General features: G+C 50.0%; 2 protein-coding genes across 2 annotated transcripts; one reads left to right on the top strand and one right to left on the bottom strand.

Moving 5' to 3' along the window:
- Nucleotides 1–61: 61 nt before the first annotated feature.
- On the bottom strand, nt 62–11469 carry ptpn3 (protein tyrosine phosphatase non-receptor type 3). Its single transcript, XM_067238244.1, has 26 exons — nt 11360–11469; nt 10115–10255; nt 9279–9404; nt 8993–9035; nt 7864–7945; nt 7743–7787; nt 7596–7648; nt 7366–7483; nt 7139–7226; nt 6936–7024; nt 6767–6830; nt 6380–6570; nt 6156–6278; nt 5886–6047; nt 5614–5704; nt 5408–5485; nt 5194–5250; nt 4861–5017; nt 4594–4775; nt 4341–4431; nt 4204–4262; nt 3946–4092; nt 1997–2125; nt 730–875; nt 500–635; nt 62–392 (listed from the first exon to the last, which is right to left on the bottom strand). The coding sequence occupies exons 2-26, from the start codon at nt 10181–10183 to the stop codon at nt 318–320; spliced, it is 2601 nt and encodes an 866-aa protein (XP_067094345.1). The 5' UTR covers nt 10184–10255; nt 11360–11469; the 3' UTR covers nt 62–317.
- Nucleotides 11470–15475: 4006 nt separating this feature from the next.
- Nucleotides 15476–18748, top strand: sgk2b (serum/glucocorticoid regulated kinase 2b). The gene is made up of 12 exons (XM_067237492.1): nt 15476–15634; nt 15815–15890; nt 15978–16056; nt 16166–16200; nt 16301–16358; nt 16459–16542; nt 16706–16837; nt 16939–17051; nt 17193–17412; nt 17535–17690; nt 17776–17865; nt 17987–18748. The coding sequence occupies exons 1-12, from the start codon at nt 15565–15567 to the stop codon at nt 18158–18160; spliced, it is 1287 nt and encodes a 428-aa protein (XP_067093593.1). The 5' UTR covers nt 15476–15564; the 3' UTR covers nt 18161–18748.
- Nucleotides 18749–19145: the final 397 nt, after the last annotated feature.

Consider the following 19145-nt stretch of genomic DNA (forward strand, 5'->3'; position numbering starts at 1 on the left):
CCTCCAGCCCTCCTCCCTCCAGCCCTTCCTCCCTCCAGCCCTCCTCCATCCAGCCCTCCTCCCTCCAGCCCTCCTCCCTCCAGCGTGGGCTCAGTCATTACACCTGGGCTAAGGGGCCGGTGGTCCCCAGTGAGAGGGAAGCCGCTCCAGTGATGATCCTCTCCCTGGACCCTTCCCTAGTTAGGTTTGACTTCTGTAACTGCCCAGTGGACCTGGCTATGTGGTCTGGTCCAGTGTAAACTAGGCAGTGTAAACTAGGGGCTTGGCTGAGCCTGGTTTTGGTGCTGGGTTGTGGGTTGTGGTTACACCAGGCCATGCTACGGTGCTGCAGAATCCTCCTCTCTCTCTCTGTAGACGCGCAGTATCGCCTCACACACAAACTGGAACTGACACTGAAAAACAAACAGCCTCAGGATCAGTGACTGACAGGCCCCTATGGGCTGGTCTGTTTACAGGTCAGGGTGTGTTTACATGTGTGTGTGCGAGAGAGTGTGTGTACCGTGGTCTGGACCATCATGGCCCGCTGGTCTCGGAGAGTCCTGACGATGTCCAGCGGAAACACGGGCCGGCCCTGTTCCATCAGCGACAACGCTGTCTCCATGGTGATGAGAACTCCAGTACGACCAATCCCAGCGCTGCAACCATCACAATGTGACCTTGTAAGGATTTGTGTGTATGTATTGTAGATGTTCAATGGGTAGTTTAGCTGCACAGGTGTGTGTGTGTTACCTGCAGTGAACCAGCAGCGGCTGCTCTCCTGCCCTCCTCTCTCTGACAGAGCTGACGAACACCAGGAAGTCACTGGGATCGTCCGGCACGCCGTGGTCCGGCCACGCCACGTACTGCAGGTGTGTGATCGCACGCTCCACACCACGCTGCCTCACACCACACACACACACACACACACACACACACAATGCTCCTTTCTGTGACACAAGGTACCTGCTCCAGTCACAATCATTCCCTCCCAGTGAAACTAACCTGAACCTGAATGAACAGATCTTGTCCTTACCTACACATTACTATATTGACAATTTCACAGGAGAGACGAGGGGAGAGGAGGGGAGAGACACAGAGAGAGAGACAGAGAGAGACAGAGACACAGAGAGAGAGAGACAGAGACAGACAGAGACACAGAGAGAGAGAGAGAGCTGTTTTAGTGATAGGCTTGTGGTCTGTGACTTCATGCAGGGATTAACTCACTCAGCCACAGGAACAGATGGACCAGCACAGCAGTTCTTGTGTATGCTGAGTGTGTGTGTACATGAGTGTGTATGTGCTGAGTGTGTGTGTGTTCATGAGTTTGTATGGGCTGAGTGTGTGTGTGTTCATGCTTTTTGACTCTTTGACCATTTTCTGTTTATTCATGTTTTTCACCATTTAAGCTAACATAAAAAACAACCCCATTATTATAATGACCTGCATAGAACCACACACACACCTGTGCACACACAAACAAGTGTAAACAAAAACACATGCATGTGTGTGGGGCTGGCTGGGGTCAGTGTTTGCTGCTTGTGGAGATCTCCACTAGAGAACATATGGCCTTCATGCCACACACACACCACACACACACACACACACACACACACACACACACACAAGCCACAGGACTCACTCCATCCCTGTATGTAACACTGCAGTAAGGTAATTTGGTGTGTTCTGTGTGGGTGTGGGTCAGAGTGTGTGTGTAACCTTGTGTGCAGGTGTGTTTCTGTATGGGCAAATGAGTGTTCCCTTTGTTTAGCTGTGTGTTACCTGTGTGTGTGTATGAGGATGTGTTACCTGTGTGTGTGTGTGTGTGTGTGTGTGTGAGGGTGTGTTACCTGTGTGTGTGTGTGTTACCTGTGTGTGTGTGTGTGTGTGTGTATGAGGGTGTGTTACCTGTGTGTGTGAGGGTGTGTTACCTGTGTGTGTATGAGGGTGATCTGGCGTGTTACCTGTGTGTGCGTGTGTGAGGGTGTGTTACCTGTGTGTGTGTGTGAGGTTGTGTTACCTGTGTGTGTGTGAGGGTGATCTGGCGTGTGACATGGGCCAGGTTGCACTCCTCTGAGTGACAGCTCACCCTCAGGTACCCATATTCCCTCACTTCCAGGGGGTGTGGCCAGTACTGGTGGCACTTGGTCTACAAAAGAATCATGTCAACAGGTGACTTACCTGACAGGTTTATGTGCATGACTCACACTGCACAGTATAGGAACACCAATATAAAATCATTCATTAGCTGTTCTATTATTGGTCTAACAACAAAAAGTGCTTTGTTTTTTCTTTTATATAAAATATTGTATAGATATTGTAGGTGGAATGGTTAGGGTTAGTGTAGCCTATAGATCTTGTAGGTGGAATGGTTAGGGTTAGTGTAGGCTATAGATCTTGTAGGTGGAAGGGTTAGGGTCACCGTATTTTTCTGAAAACAAACCGCATTTTCTATAACCCGCACCCCACCAGAATGGGAGCTTTGTGTTTGTAAATTATACAAAATTATTTAAAGATATAGTATAAGTTTAGTTATCTTGCAAATCCTGAGGATAGCCTACCGAAGTTGAATTAGCCAATGTCGTTAGCTATGTTAGCTAACTTTGGTTTGCTAGCTTTATATAACATTTCAATGGGTCTTGCAGCTGTTTGAATTACTGAAATTATTATGAAATGTTATGTTCTACTAGCCATTTGCCTACTTTAGCAAGTCACTGTATTTCCAAGCCCTGATAGTGTAACTGAGACAACACAGTAAATAATTCCTCTTTCAATAAGCCCCCGTTCAAGTGTTGAGCATTAAATTAGCTGCACGGTCTGTAGAGATCTTTGGACGAAGTTTTATTTCCGAAAAATACGGTGTATAGATCTTGTAGGTGGAAGGGTTAGTGTATAGATCTTGTGGGTGGAAGGGTTAGTGTATAGATCTTGTAGGTGGAAGGGTTAGTGTATAGATCTTGTAGGTGGAAGGGTTAGTGTATAGATATTGTGGGTGGAAGGGTTAGTGTATAGATCTTGTAGGTGGAAGGGTTAGTGTATAGATCTTGTAGGTGGAAGGGTTAGTGTATAGATCTTGTAGGTGGAAGGGTTAGTGTATAGATCTTGTAGGTGGAAGGGTTAGTGTATAGATCTTGTAGGTGGAAGGGTTAGTGTATAGATCTTGTAGGTGGAAGGGTTAGTGTATAGATCTTGTAGGTGGAAGGGTTAGTGTATAGATCTTGTAGGTGGAAGGGTTAGTGTATAGATCTTGTAGGTGGAAGGGTTAGTGTATAGATCTTGTAGGTGGAAGGGTTAGTGTATAGATCTTGTAGGTGGAAGGGTTAGGGGTTAAGTAACAGGGTACACTGACTGGATTAGTCAGCTGATTATGGGTTCTACCACCCAGCTGCACATTCTCCCAGACTCATGCAATATTTCCATGGTTGCAAGGCAGACTGAAGATGTGTGTGTGTGTGTGTGTGTGTGTGTGTGTGTGTGTGTGTGTGAGCCTGAGTGTATCAGAGCACTTGTAGAATATCAGCAAGATGATCAATTAGGTAGAGCATCTGGTTACCTAGCAACAGGCAAGCCTGGATGCAGCAAGTATTTCTTACAATAAACCCAGACCTTGGTTCTGCTCAGCTTCAAAAGAAGGGATAACAGTTGTAGCGTGTGTGTGTTCATCTTATTGTCCGAATTCAATAAGTGTGTTATCACACATATGGGTATATATACGAAACATAACTCACCATCTGAATGTACACCTATTTTGTCTAATGAGAATGTGTGTGCTTGTGCGTGTGTGTGTACCCATCCTCTCTCTGTAAGAGTCGTGAGCATGATGGTGTGTGTGTGTGTGTGTGTGTGTGTACCCATCCTCTCTCTGTAAGAGTCGTGAGCATGATGGTGTGTGTGTGAGTGAGTGTGTACCCATCCTCTCTCTGTAAGAGTAGTGAGCATGATGGTGTGTGTGTGTGAGTGTGTGTGTACCCGTCCTCTCTCTGTAAGAGTCGTGAGCATGATGATGGTGTGTGTGTCTTGCTCCCACACACTCTGCCAGAAGTGAGCACAGGTCTGAGGTAGAGGGCCCTGAGCTGCTATGTAGCGTAAACACAGACCAGACACTGGGGGGGTCACCTGGACACACACACAGTGGGAACACATAAAGAACACACACAATAGATTAACACACACACACACACACATATTGAGGCACACAGGAACGCTGCAGAGCCAGTGAGCACTGACCGTGATGTGGCTGGCGTTCACATAGTCCTCCTCCTGCAGCACCACTCTGGACACGTCATCTACACAAGCACACGCCACAGTCACAGTGTGTGTGCACCAGTGTGTGTGTGTGTGTGTGTAAGACAGTGTAAACTCACAAGGAAGCACATCCTTATATCTGTTCTTGTCCATGTTCTCAGGTAGCTGGGCACAAGACACAGAGAGACCTGGCTTCTTCCGGTACAGATTCTAAAACACACACAGACAATGAGTAACACAGACATCACATTTTGTAAATATTCTGACCCAATAATACCCCAAAATGACCCCAAAATTGATTTGTTTATGAATATAGCACGTATCATATATTAATCAATAATCCCTTATCAGTGATGTCATGAGGACACACACCTCGAAGTGGAAGGTGAGCGTTCCAGTCTGCAGGCCTCTCTCCAGCTGCTTCATGGACTCCTGCAGGGAATCCACACGCTCTGGTTGGCTAGGCGACGGCAGCTTGTCTCCGTGTGATTGGCCGGTGAGAGAAAGGGCGGGAGGGAACTGCAGGAATGAGCCGACACGCCCTGGGCCTGGTGCTGACACACAGACACACACACGGTCTCAGTTGCATCACACACACACACACACACGTGGTCTCCATGGAATCAAACACGTGCACACCTCTGCGTCGGATGAGCAGGGCTAGTTCTCGGGAGTGAGACTCTCTGCTGGCTCGTATGAACATGACCACCTGGTCGTGTGTGTGTTCTGAGATGTCTCGACCGTTGATGAGGACTACCAGGTCTCCCTCCAGCAGGCTGGGCTCACTGCGTCCTGCCTGCACACACACACGTCAGTCAGTCCCTACCTGTCCTGCACACACATTTGCTCCTAGTTTTAAGCAGGAAACTGGGTCTTGTCCCCTGAGAGAGGCAGTCAGAACTGGTCAGAAGTAGACCAGGGCGACAGTATGGTCGGGACAGATTGAGGGTCAGAGTGTGTGGCTGTTCGTACTGGGGAGTCGGGCTTGACGTGGGATATGGCCAAGGGCATCTTCTGATCCACACCACCCTGAGAGAGGGAACACAAAAATAGAGGTGAATTATTTAGAAGGAGGAGATGATGTGTGTGTGAATGAGTGTGTGCGCTTAAGAGAGGGAGAGAGTATGATTGTGTGTGTGTGTGTGTGATCAACAGGTATTGATTTGTGTTCTACAGTGGAACACACCTTGACATTGAAGCCAAATTTGCCCTCAGAGTCTGGAGCGATCCGTACCAGGAGCAGGTCACCATCTCCCAGGCCACTCTGATACACACGTGTGAGACACAAACACACACAAACACGTGTGAGACACACACACACACGTGTGAGACACATACACACACGTGTGAGACACACACACACAGTGGCAAGAGGTTCCAAATGCAGCTGACCTTGTCCCAGTGCAGGGCGCTGGGCTTGGTGTCATCTACAGTACCCACACCATCAACCTGGGAGAAACTCTCTTCCTGGCCTTGACTGAGTCTAAGAAAGATAAAAGAGAGCGTGTGTGAGAGAGAGAGAGACAGACAGACAGAGACAGAGAGAGACACAGAGAGAGAGAGCAAGTCGGAGGGAAAACAGAGAGAATCATAGAATGACATCCTCTATCCTGAGTGGAACCTTTGTGTTCCTGGGTTAGGGTTAACTCTGGTAGCAGACTGACCTCTGTGGTGGAGTATCCCCATCACTGCCCCTGCTGCTGTTCAGGGAGACCCTGTAGGTGTAGAATACGTCCTCCCCCTCGGACATGTCTCTCAGGTCTGTGGTCAGCTCAACCGACGAGGGGCGGGGCTTACTGAGGCCATGGCGAACTCTGGGACTCCGCCTACAACAGAGACAACACCTCTGAAATAGCTGACCCACACCTGGAGCCCGCCCTGTTCCAGGACTGGAACTTTCTGCGGTAGCTAGGTGTAGGGGATGTGGGTCGTACCAGTTGGGTGTTTGTGGGGGGGATCTGGAGGGCAGACTCTTGGTCTCTTGCTCTGATGACACCGACCTCTTCAGGACCGGGTTCCACACCATCCCGCCCATCACACGGCGACACACTGGCCCACTGCAACACACTCAACACTATCAGGAAGTGATCGTGTTGTTGAAGAGTTTGTTTGCGTGTCTGTATGTGTCTCTGTGTGTGTGTGTGTGTGTGTGTGAGACCTGTCTGTTTTGCTGTGGCCCAGCCCCAGGTGATGAGTCAGCAGCTTGCTGTATGCCTGACTGAGGGTGGGGCTGCAGATGTCCCTGCTGGGGTGGAAGAAGGAGTGGTGGTCCACACAAGACCTCCACAGGGTCTTACAGCTCCGAGGACACGGCAGGGCCAGGGACACCACACAGTCCTGGGTCTCCCCCTGGAACACACACACAGGCACGCACACACACACATACACACACAGGCACGCACACACACACACACGCACAAACATACCGACACACAAACACTTTGCATGAATGGTTGGTTACTCACTGTCTGAGGTGAACAGAACTGCAGGCAGCCAATGAGAGTAAGGCATACGTGTTGTATCCAATAAGGAGGTAGGCACTCACATGTTTGCGTCGGAGATGGATGAGAAAGCGTTTCTTTTTGTAGGAGATCTTAATAATATTAACCCTGCGAGACAGCACACTGACTTAGAGGGTGTGAGTGTGTGCATCTGTGTGTGTTATGATGGACTAAGCAAGTGGCAAAACTGCCCCAAACAGCCGCCTGACTCACCACGGGAAAAAGCTGGAGCAAATCATATTGCAGAACATGGCTACACCCCCTGAGGCCAGCCCAACCAATAGAGGGCTGTTGTTTGAGTTCTGAGACAGGAAGAAGAAAGAGAAGGAAATAATGAGAAGAATGAGAGCAAAAAGGATATAAAAGAGAGAGGGAGGCCATGGTGGGATGGAAGAGAGAGAGAGGTAGTTAGTTACCGTGGCAGTGTGCAGCTCAACTCCATATAGATCCAATGTTCGTGCCGTGTTCAAGTAACACAGCTCTGCCTCACTCTGCTTCAACCCCCTGACACAAACAAACAACAAGAAACAACAAAAAAATGTAGTCTAATGTAGTAATTTAATGTAGTCAGGGGAAAGCAAAAGAACCCCCTCTACACCGTGTTCCGTCCTGACAGCAGAGAGTAGGTGTGTGTTCTTATCACCTGTGCTGTGGGTGCAGAGCCTCAACCCTGGACAGGAAGTTGTCATCCTGTTCTAGCAGGAAGTGACTCTTGGACAGGTAACCAGGAAGGAATGTGGGAGAGTGGTCACCAAGCTCAGCTATGACACAGAGACAGGAAACAAGCTGACCCTACCCCCAACACACACACTATGTATAAAAACATTCTGATAAACATATGAATGTTTCTTTGGCTGTGAGGGACTGGCTTACACTGGACAGCATAGGACGCCAGCACCACAGCTGCACTCAGGGGACACTGCAACCTGCAAGAGAATCACACACACTGTGTCATCCACAGCAACCTGCTGTATGTGTGTGTGTGTGTGCATGTGTGTGTGTGCCCGCAATCTGACTAACCTTCCCTCTCTGATGTCACTTCTGATCTGGAGGAAGTAAAGGTGCCTGCAGAAGAGGAACTCATTATACATATGATCCCACACACACACACATAAGCATACACACATAAGCACACACACACCTGGTCTGTTCGTGTTGCAAGGAGTTTGGGTCAGAGATGAAGAACTTGACTCTGAAGGTCAGGTAGAAGGGAGGTAGAAGCCCTGGGTTAGGGAGAGGACCAGCTCATTCAGACATTACAGTTGTATTCATTTAGCAAACACAATCTGCATTGTACAAAGTCCAGCAGAAGATCATGGATCAGAAGTGCACAGTCCTAACAGCATTAGTGGTCAGACCACCAAAAAAACACCTGTATTTACAAGAAAAGTATTGCATCTGCCCAGATGATAGTTGTCTCGAGTTGTACAGAGTTGAATGCCAAACCAAAAACATCCCCCCTAATAATACTCCGGTACAATAATAACAACTCAATTCTTCAACTACAGTCGTACAATATCATCTGGATTACAGTGATATCATCTGGATTACAGTAATATCATCTGGATTACAGTGATATTATCTGGATTATAGTAATGCAAGGACAGCACAGCAAGCAACAACACATCATTAGGGTTAAGAACTTGTGGATGCAGACTCTTTCCAGACTGTGTAACAGCAGAGAATGGACACATTTGCAGGAATCTCAAAAAGTAATGAACTGGTAAGCGTTGCTTTTAGAGCCTTCAGGCCAACCAAAACAGAAGTTAGTCTAACCCTTGACTAACTCACACTGTGTTCCCCCTCTCTCCTCCCTCTCCCCCTCTCTCCTCCCTCTCCCCCTCTCTCCTCCCTCTCCCCCTCTCTCCCCCCTCTCTCCTCCCTCTCCAGGGGAGGAGTGTGACTGTTGCTGGGCCCCCTCTCTGCTGGGCCCCCTCTCTGCTGAGCCCCCTCCCTGCTGGGCCACCTCTCTGCTGGGCCCCCTCTCTGCTGGGCCCCCTCCTTGCTGGGCCCCCTCTCTGCTGGGCCCCCTCCCTGCTGGGCCCCCTCCCTGCTGGGCCCCCTCCCTGCTGGGCCACCTCTCTGCTGGGCCCCCTCTCTGCTGGGCCCCCTCCTTGCTGGGCCCCCTCCTTGCTGGGCCCCCTCCCTGCTGGGCCCCCTCCTTGCTGGGCCCCCTCCTTGCTGGGCCCCCTCCCTGCTGGGCCCCCTCCCTGCTGGGCCCCCTCCCTGCTGGGCCCCCTCCCTGCTGGGCCCCTACCCTGTCCACTCACCTTTCAGCTGCTTCTTCAGTGGTTTATCAGGCTCCAGCCACCTCTGAAACACACGTTACACCTGTTACACCTCTGAAATAAAAGAGGCTGTTACATCTCAACACACAAGGCTGTTTCACCTCAACACACGAGGCTGTTACATCTCAACACACAAGGCTGTTTCACCTCAACACACAAGGCTGTTTCACCTCAACACACAAGGCTGTTTCACCTCAACACACAAAGCTGTTTGTGTGTGTGTGGGTGTGTGTGTGTGTGTGTATGAGTGTCCTTGTTCCCTACTCACAGGAGAGTGTGTGTTGGCAGCAATGGCAGCGCTGGTGTCTCTCAGCTGCAGGCAGAAGAGCTGTCTCTCCTGTAGAGCCAGGTGGTCAAACACAACGTCCATCAACACCACTCCAGGATCCTGCTTCTGAGACACACACATCACACACACACACACACATCACACACACGTCTGTCTCTGTACAGTAGTGTATGTCTGCTGTGCGGCCCTGTACGACGCAGGTATGTGACAGGTTAAAGCAGCGGACACATGCTGACATGGCACAACCATGGTTGTGATGCGTGTAGCACCGCCCGCTATGTCAAACATTGCACCCTGTAAACGTGATAGTCATGTAGTTGGCGTGTCCTTCAATCCAAGGTCACCGTGGTGAACAAGAGAGAGGCTTCAGTTGGTAACCTGAACACAGAACCTCCCTGGATACCCTGCTCCTCTTCCCCTTCATCTTCTGACACTACAAGCATACACACAGCAGAGGAGATGAATAGCAACAACACCCGATCTGCTCCCAGCTCGCAGTGAGGAGCAGGGAGGGGAAGAGAGGGGGAGAGAGGGGGATGTGTGTGTGTGCATGTGAGACAGAAAGAGGAAAAACTTGTGTGGGTGAGTGTGTGTATGTGAGAGAGATAGATAGATAGATAGATAGATAGATAGAGAGAGAGAGAGAGACTGAGAGAAGGAAAGAGTGTGTGTGTGTATGTATGTGACAGAGAGAGAGAGAGAGAGAGAGAGAGAGAGAGAGAGAGAGAGAGAGAGCGAGCGAGAGCGAGAGCGAGAGAGAGAGAGAGAAGGAAGGAAAGAGTGTGTGTGTGAGAGAGTGAGAGAATCCTACTCACACTGACTCGGAAGGTCTGAATGGTGCCGTCCAGTAGCTGAACTAGGCAGAGCAGGTCAGGTTTGGGCATGTCTGTTACCAGGGCAACTCAGCCTCCCTCCCAAGACAAATACACAACCCTCAGCTCATCAGTGCCAGATACCTGAGGGACCAATACACAGACACACACACACACATACACACACACACACACACATGAACACCAGAAGACTATACTGTTTGTGATGTTCTGCCTATAAAATCCTCCCTGAAGGACAATATACTTCCGAGTATGTTTATGTTGTGGATGTGAGTGAGTCATGCTGGTGTGTATGTGTATGTATGTGTATGTATGTGTGTGGGCATGCGTGTGGGAGTTTGTGTGTATGTATGCTTGTGTGAGTGTAATCCATTATTATCTGGTGTGTCTCAACATGTCGCCTCTCTGTCTCTCTGTCTCTCTCTCTTTCTTCGTCTCCCTCCATCTCTGTCTCTCTCTCTTTCCGCCCTGCGCAGGCAACTGAATGATAAGAATGTTAAACATTCTCGGAGTAGTGTTCGCCCATTCACAGGGATAGAAACACAACTCTACCTGTTAAAACCAATCAACCCCTACCCCCCATACACTTATTTATATGCGCACACACACACACAGTGTTGACAGCTGACTCATTAGATTGTGTTATTTGCCAACAACCCATTCTACCAGTGCTCCAGTGCCCAGCCAGGTAGATGCAACACAGGTCTGGCTTATTCACACACTCAGTCAGGTTAATGTTTGGACAAACTTACACTGCCTGAATACATTACTACTGACTAGACCACTCTCTTCATCAGCTCTCTCTCTCACGACTGACTTTCCATAACGAGTCCTTAGAATTGGCCTAAGGCTCACAGCGCATTCTGTGAAAACTCACATACTTTACATAACCAAGAAAGTCAAGTCACTACACAGTAATACTCTTCATAGCTCAGTTGTTTGACAACGGGCGTACGCAATCCCGTATCACTGTACTATACCAAGGCCTTGCGATACAGAAGCCATTGTTGCAAACAATTGTGAACGATGTTTGTCGTGAACTTTGAAATTACGTGTACTTTGAACTATTTCAATTATCCCGACACCCTTTGTCAACGTAATAGCCATAACACAAAATAAATGCCATTCGCAAACTTTCCTCCCCAGTTCAGTTAGCTAGCTAACAACTTGGTCTCGAGTGTTTGTTATGGTAAGAAAGATAAGAGAATATGTATTCAGCTGAAATACCTCAGTCGTTCGGGTTTCAGACGTGTGACATTTCCTTTAGTAGGCTACAGCCGTTTGTTGGGTAAGAAGATCCCAGGCAGGGCGCGTCGCGGGCAGGTAAAGGTAAATATCCGGAAAGAGTTTCTCATCTCAGCAGCGGTGATTCCACCCGGCCCCGCCCCCTCTGCGCACCCCCGTCTGAAGCGCGCTTCCGGGGCCTGCAGGAGCAGCGGTCCACAGGACACTACTTCACTGAACCAACAGGAGACATTCATTGTAAAGACTCAGCCTGTAATTGAATCGATAAATGTGTGTATTAGCAACATGGGAGGGTTTTTGTAAATTGACGACTTTATGCTAGATGATAGCCTACACCACTGATGCATCCTGTTATAATTACATTTAATATTATTAGCCGACGCTTTTATCGAAATTGACGTATAAACATTTTTTTTTTTTCGTCACTGACTTACATTTCCAATAAATTACAGCAAATGTCAGTTACTTCAGCAGTTGCTAAATACAACACGAAATCAGTTCTGCTTTGCATTATCAGAACAATAAGATATTTTGAGAGTCCATTGAAGGATGAGGGTGTAATATAAAGAGAGAAGGGGGTTCACGGCAGCAGTGTGGGGTGTGTGCTGTGTGGGTGTGCGGCAGCAGTGTGGGGTGTGTGCTGTGTGGGTGTGCGGCAGCAGTGTAGGGTGTGTGCTGTGTGGGTGTACGGCAGCAGTGTAGGGTGTGTGCTGTGTGGGTGTACGGCAGCAGTGTAGGGTGTGTGCTGTGTGGGTGTGCGGCAGCAGTGTGGGGTGTGTGCTGTGTGGGTGTACGGCAGCAGTGTGGGGTGTGTGCTGTGTGGGTGTGCGGCAGCAGTATGGGGTGTGTGCTGTGTGGGTGTACGGCAGCAGTGTAGGGTGTGTGCTGTGTGGGTGTACGGCAGCAGTGTGGGGTGTGTGCTGTGTGGGTGTACGGCAGCAGTGTGGGGTGTGTGCTGTGTGGGTGTACGGCAGCAGTGTAGGGTGTGTGCTGTGTGGGTGTACGGCAGCAGTGTGGGGTGTGTGCTGTGTGGGTGTACGGCAGCAGTGTGGGGTGTGTGCTGTGTGGGTGTACGGCAGCAGTGTGGGGTGTGTGCTGTGTGGGTGTACGGCAGCAGTGTAGGGTGTGTGCTGTGTGGGTGTACGGCAGCAGTGTGGGGTGTGTGCTGTGTGGGTGTACGGCAGCAGTGTAGGGTGTGTGCTGTGTGGGTGTACGGCAGCAGTGTGGGGTGTGTGCTGTGTGGGTGTGCGGCAGCAGTGTAGGGTGTGTGCTGTGTGGGTGTACGGCAGCAGTGTGGGGTGTGTGCTGTGTGGGTGTGCGGCAGCAGTGTGGGGTGTGTGCTGTGTGGGTGTGCGGCAGCAGTGTGGGGTGTGTGCTGTGTGGGTGTACGGCAGCAGTGTAGGGTGTGTGGGTGTGGGTGTGCGGCAGCAGTGTGGGGTGTGTGCTGTGTGGGTGTACGGCAGCAGTGTAGGGTGTGTGCTGTGTGGGTGTACGGCAGCAGTGTAGGGTGTGTGCTGTGTGGGTGTGCGGCAGCAGTGTGGGGTGTGTGCTGTGTGGGTGTACGGCAGCAGTGTAGGGTGTGTGCTGTGTGGGTGTGCGGCAGCAGTGTGGGGTGTGTGCTGTGTGGGTGTGCGGCAGCAGTGTAGGGTGTGTGCTGTGTGGGTGTACGGCAGCAGTGTGGGGTGTGTGCTGTGTGGGTGTGCGGCAGCAGTATGGGGTGTGTGCTGTGTGGGTGTACGGCAGCAGTGTAGGGTGTGTGCTGTGTGGGTGTACGGCAGCAGTGTGGGGTGTGTGCTGTGTGGGTGTACGGCAGCAGTGTAGGGTGTGTGCTGTGTGGGTGTACGGCAGCAGTGTAGGGTGTGTGCTGTGTGGGTGTGCGGCAGCAGTGTGGGGTGTGTGCTGTGTGGGTGTACGGCAGCAGTGTAGGGTGTGTGCTGTGTGGGTGTGCGGCAGCAGTGTGGGGTGTGTGCTGTGTGGGTGTACGGCAGCAGTGTAGGGTGTGTGCTGTGTGGGTGTGCGGCAGCAGTGTGGGGTGTGTGCTGTGTGGGTGTGCGGCAGCAGTGTGGGGTGTGTGCTGTGTGGGTGTGCGGCAGCAGTGTAGGGTGTGTGCTGTGTGGGTGTACGGCAGCAGTGTGGGGTGTGTGCTGTGTGGGTGTACGGCAGCAGTGTGGGGTGTGTGCTGTGTGGGTGTACGGCAGCAGTGTAGGGTGTGTGCTGTGTGGGTGTACGGCAGCAGACATGTGGGGTGTGTGTTGAGAGTGATCAAAGAGTGTCCCTTTTCATCCAATCCAGAGAGCCTGGTCCCTCTCTGGGTCATTGCTGTTCTGACCTATCACAGCTTGAGGGGCGGGGTTTGTGTTGTGTCAGATGTTCCCTGAGGTCTGGACCAGCCCAGACCAGTTCCAGGGTGGCAGATAAGGGGGGAGGTTTCAGTCTTGGACTGGTCACCAGCACCAGTAAGCACCGGTTGTGCAGCGACCTGACCATGGGTAGAGAGGTCCCCCCCTTCTCTCTTTCCCAGCAGGGAAACACAACTCTGGCAGCCTGGGAGGATCAGCTTTCTGTCGCAGTAACCCAGACCCCACTGAACTGACTGTCCCCTGAACTCTACTGTTCCCAATATAGACAGAGACAGAGAGGTGGAGGCAGAGAAAGAGAGAAGGAGAGAGAGAGCGAGGGAGAGGGAGAGAGAGAGAGGGATAGGGAGAGAGAGAGAGAGAGGGAGGGAGGGAGGGAGGGAGGGAGGGAGGGAGGGAGGGAGGGAGGGAGGGAGGGAGGGAGGGAGGGAGGGAGGGAGGGAGGGAGGGAGGGAGGGAGGGAGGAAGGGAGGGAGGGAGGGGAAAGAGAGAGAGAAGGAGAGACAGAGGGAGAGAGATGGGAGGAGGGTAGAAAGAGCAATGGAGAGAAAAAGAAGGAAAAAGAGAGAGAGGGAGAGAGAGAGGGAGAGAAAGAGAGAAAGAGAGAGAGAGAGAGAGAGAGAGAGAGAGAATGAAAGAGAGAAGGAAAGAGAGAGAGAATAAAAGAAACAGGGAGGATGGTTAAGGACAGCAAATATGTATTGGATTCCTCTTGTCATGATCTTCCTGTCACTCTGTTCATCAAGGTAACTTCACATTTGTCTGGTAGATGCCTCCCCTCCCCTCATATGATCAACACAACAGAGGACCGGGCATTCTGTTATTTTTATCAGGCTGTAGGATAGTGTGTGTGTGTTGGTATGTGTGTGTGTGTGTGTGTGTGTTGGTGTATGTGTGTGTGTTGTACCCAGGCTCTTGAGAACCGGAATACCTTGGGTTGTCTCCAGTTCCACAGTAATGTTAGGATGTTTATCAGCAGTGTTGACCCCTCTGTGGACACACAGGTATGCCTGACACGTGCACAGAGAAAACTCCAAACTGAGTTAAACTGGGTGATGGCCAGATGGAACTTAGGACACAGAGAAGCATATCATACTAGAATTACTGTCCTAGAAAGCACCGTGGACTTGAAGGCTAATGGCTCTGCCAGCCTATGTACGCTATGTATCTCCCTCTGCTGTGGCATTCTCGCTCAACTGCCCTCGGAATGAGAGTGCTGTGGTCCATCCCTACTGTCAGACAGATGTTCCAGTGGTCAGTGGAAACTATCGTTCATTGATTTCGCTGTCTGTTCCGTTTACCACTCAATGCCTTTTAGAGGAACTGGAGGAACTATATTTAGATAACAAGCACACCCTCTATAACCCTGTTCCTCTCTCCTAACCCCTCTCTCTCACACACGGACACGCGCGCGCACTTGTGCAAACTGTCAAAACGGTCTTGTACTCAAGACCTACTTTGATGTTTGCCTGTTTTTTTGTGTGAAAATTAATTTTGCGTACAGGCACACACACACACACACACGTCCAAGCAAATATTCTCAGAATGTTTCATAATGGGTCTATTTGGAGCATCAATTCGAGGCCCGAGGCGCGTGGGCCCATAGGATTCCGTTGCTGTTGATTTATCCGGGTGACCTCACGCGGGTAATGTACCGGTAACAACTTGCTTTGAATCCGTTACGTCACATCTGACTGACAAGCACTTGGGCTGTTATAGCTCGTCTGTCAAGCGCGCGCTGTCAGTGGTGCTGAATCGTCGGAGTCTCTGGAACTCTACAACGCTCTGTCTCCAGACTCTGCGTTACTGGACTTACTTATCTACTCTTAAATGGCCGTTACAGAGAAGAAACGCCGAATGTCATATTCCAAAATGAGAGGACTTGTGTCATTTTTCACCGGTAAGTCCATAGGCTATTGCATAATTTCTTGAACTTCTCAGTGAACATGTTTTGTCTTTGTAATAGGCATAGCCAACGAATTCAACATTAATCACAAATTAGTTTCACAATCGGCAATTTAACAATTTCTGCTGTAGGCCAAAACTTTGTGACTAAGCAGATCCCCCGCCTTAATTTCAGCTGTGATCAAAAGCAAGAAAGCGGGCTTTAGCGGCTTCGTACACAAGCTAATGTCCAATCATCAACTCTGCCAACAGTGAGTATGTACATGTGATGGCATAAAATTGCCTTGAATACATAAACACCCGAAACACAAACACATTAAAACGTAACCATGTTGCAGCTTGGACACCCAGGGGATTCTTCTTCGGGAGGGCAGCACGAGAGAGGAGATTGAGGGGAGAGAAGAGGGGGGGGCACTGGTAAGTTTTCAGTAGACTGAAGGGGCAAAAGTGGATCAGTGGTTTGAAGATAGAGACACATGAAGGAAGCATTCTGTAAACTGTCCTCTTCTCTGTCTCTGGGTTTCAGCATCTCCAGTGCTCACTAGACTGTGATGACACTCAGTAAGTAGCTGATGTCCAGTGTTCCAGAACCAGGTTCTGCCTGACCCTGCTGGTCTCATGCCAACACGACACTAATGTCTGGTGTTTCCTGTCTCACCAGGGTGAAGCCCTCAGATTTTGATTACCTAAAAGTCATTGGCAAAGGAAGCTTCGGAAAAGTATGTGGGCTTGCTTTTGTATTATTTATGGTTGCCTTTGTGTGTGTGTGCAGTTTAGTCAGAGGGATTTTTAGTGGATGATATTCACTCCCTGTTCCAGGTTCTGCTAGCGAGACACAGAAACAGCAAAGAATACTATGCAGTAAAAGTTCTTCAGAAACAGGCGATTCTCAGGAAGAGAGAGGTGAGAATCAATCTATCAGTCCAACACCCATCCACACACCTATATGACCCCTCTCTCTCTCTGTGTCTCTCTCTCTCTCTCTCTCTGTGTCTCTCACACTCTCCCCTCTCTCTTTCTCCCAATCTCTCTATATAACTCTTCATGTCTCTCTGTGTCTCTGCAGCAGAGGCATGTGATGGTGGAGAGGAGTGTTCTCCTGAAGGGGCTCCAGCACCCCTTCCTGGTGGGGCTTCACTTCTCCTTCCAGACCTCAAACACCCTCTACTTTGTCCTGGACTTTGTCAATGGAGGAGAGGTGGGTGTGGTGTGAACTAGTTGTGATGGTAAAGCCATTCAGAAACAGTGTATGAGGTGTGTGTGTCGTGGTGTCAGTGTGGGATTGGTTTGTCCCTGCAGCTGTTCTACCATCTCCAGAGAGAAGGGGCCTTCACAGAAGCCAGAGCCACTTTCTACTCTGCAGAGATGGCTTCTGCCCTAGGCTACCTGCACTCCCTTAACATAGTCTACAGGTACACACAGATACAGGCACACACACACATAGGCTTGGACAAACACACACAGACAAACACACATTCAAATGGCACCAAGCCCCTAACTCGCTTTTTCTCCCTTCACTTCCTCCCTTCCTTCTCTCTCTCCTCCTCTCTCAGAGACCTGAAGCCAGAGAACATCCTGTTGGATGCTGCAGGTCATGTGGTCCTGACTGATTTCGGGCTGTGCAAGGAGGGCGTGGTGATGGGCGGGACTATGCAGACCTTCTGTGGCACCCCAGAGTACCTGGCTCCAGAGGTGCTGCTGGGCCATGCCTACAGCAGGGCGGTGGACTGGTGGGGTCTGGGCTGTGTGCTGTACGAGATGCTCTACGGCTTGGTGAGTGTGTGTGTACAGAGTGAGTCATCCCTGCATCAGTAGAGACCGTTAGGTTGTGAGATTAGGGGTTTTAGAAGATGTTTTGGATTCTAATCACTCTTGTGCCCGTTGCTTTATTTCAGCCCCCATTCTACAGCCGCAGTAAGGCTGTGATGTTTAGAAACATCCTTCATGCACCCCTACGGCTCAAAAGTGGTGTGTCCCAGTCTTCCCATTCCCTGTTACAGGGACTACTGGAAAGGGACTGCACCAAACGCCTGGGGGGGAGCAATGATCTAGTAAGTTTTCCATAGACACACACACACAAACACTGATAGTCAAATGAGTTTTGGACTTGGAACAGACGTGTGTTTGTGTCTGTAGGAAGAGCTGCAGAGCCAGCCTTTCTTCAAGTCCATCAACTGGAACGACCTCGTGGCCAGGAAGATCAAACCCCCTTTCATCCCTAAAGTGGTGAGTGTGATCTTAAACACACAACTCCATCTTAGCCTGCAGGCATGGAGATTAAGGTTCCAGACAAACATATAACTCCCTGTCACTGCATATTTCTCCTTTCTCTCTCTCTCCCTCCCAGACTGGTCCATGTGATGTGCAATACTTTGACCGCGAGTTCACGGTCATGCCTGTCCCAGCATCCCTGGGCCTCGTTGACAGGTGCCAGAAGGGCATCACTAACGAGGCCTTCTCAGGGTTCTCCTACACGCCCCCTCCAGAGTTCAAGGCCTCTGACTCCCTTAACGTCCCATAACTCTGCCGGCAACTCTCCACCAAGACCGCTAGTGTCTGGAAGAACAGGCGCAAACCACACAAAGCCTCACAGAGCCCTCGGGGGCGGGGGGTAGGGGGGGTGTCCTTTGGTCTTTCCAACGTGTGACCGAGCACCAGGCTGACTGATGGTCAGGGACAGGAGACTCCCCACTCCAGAGCCCAGAGTGGAGCAGGGGACACCTGCTCACCCCACCCAGGGCTGGCTGGGACCACACACACGACAAACCTCATTCAGGTGTACTGTGATTAATGTACTTCCATTGTGTTTGATTAACACAATGGCGATGATCAAGTGTAGTATCTGTTCTCATCAGTGTAATATCTGGTTTGACTTCAATTTAGTTTGGGATAAATAAAGTCATATGTATTGAATAAGAGGGTATTTTTATACACAGTGTAATTTGTTCAATAAGGCCAGACTGACACTTGTGTGGGTGTGAGAATGTTGGTAATAAGTTCAGGAGTCTACATCCCATAATGAATGTGTTTCAAAAGACTGATATATGATAGTCACCAAGGCTAGCATAGCAATTTAATGTATGTACATTATAAACTCTTCATAATAAAGTTTGACATTTAACATTCTTTCTTATCCACTCGCATCCGATATATAACATTCAGAGAATGCATGTGTAGAAAAGGACATTACATTACACACAGGACACACAGACAAACACATGACAACAAGCACCAAGAGCATTTTCCTGTGATTTATCCATACATATCAACCCTATTTATGTGAACAACATGTGTGTGTGTGTGTGAGTGCAGTGTGTGTGTGTGTGTGTGAGTGCAGTGTGTGTGTGTGTGAGTGCAGTGTGTGTGAGTGCAGTGTGTTTGTGTGTGTGTGAGTGCAGTGTGTGTGAGTGCAGTGTGTGTGAGTGCAGTGTGTGAGTGCAGTGTGTGTGTGTGTGTGTGTGTGTGTGCGTGTGCGTGTGTGAGTGAGTGCAGTGTGCGTGTGTGAG

This window comes from Osmerus mordax, chromosome 6, assembly GCF_038355195.1.
Source record: "Osmerus mordax isolate fOsmMor3 chromosome 6, fOsmMor3.pri, whole genome shotgun sequence".
Classification (NCBI taxonomy): domain Eukaryota; kingdom Metazoa; phylum Chordata; class Actinopteri; order Osmeriformes; family Osmeridae; genus Osmerus; species Osmerus mordax.

Excerpts from the sequence above, each read along its gene's own strand:
- ptpn3 (XM_067238244.1), bottom strand. The coding sequence starts at position 10,183 with ATGCCCAAACCTGACCTGCTCTGCCTAGTTCAGCTACTGGACGGCACC. Across the intron at positions 9,036-9,278 it reads CTGCCAACACACACTCTCCT|AGGTGGCTGGAGCCTGATAA; the intron begins GTGAGTAGGGAA and ends CGTGTGTTTCAG. Across the intron at positions 636-729 it reads CCGCTGCTGGTTCACTGCAG|CGCTGGGATTGGTCGTACTG; the intron begins GTAACACACACA and ends TGATGGTTGCAG.
- sgk2b (XM_067237492.1), top strand. The coding sequence starts at position 15,565 with ATGGCCGTTACAGAGAAGAAACGCCGAATGTCATATTCCAAAATGAGA. Across the intron at positions 15,635-15,814 it reads ACTTGTGTCATTTTTCACCG|CTGTGATCAAAAGCAAGAAA; the intron begins GTAAGTCCATAG and ends CCTTAATTTCAG. Across the intron at positions 16,543-16,705 it reads CGATTCTCAGGAAGAGAGAG|CAGAGGCATGTGATGGTGGA; the intron begins GTGAGAATCAAT and ends GTGTCTCTGCAG.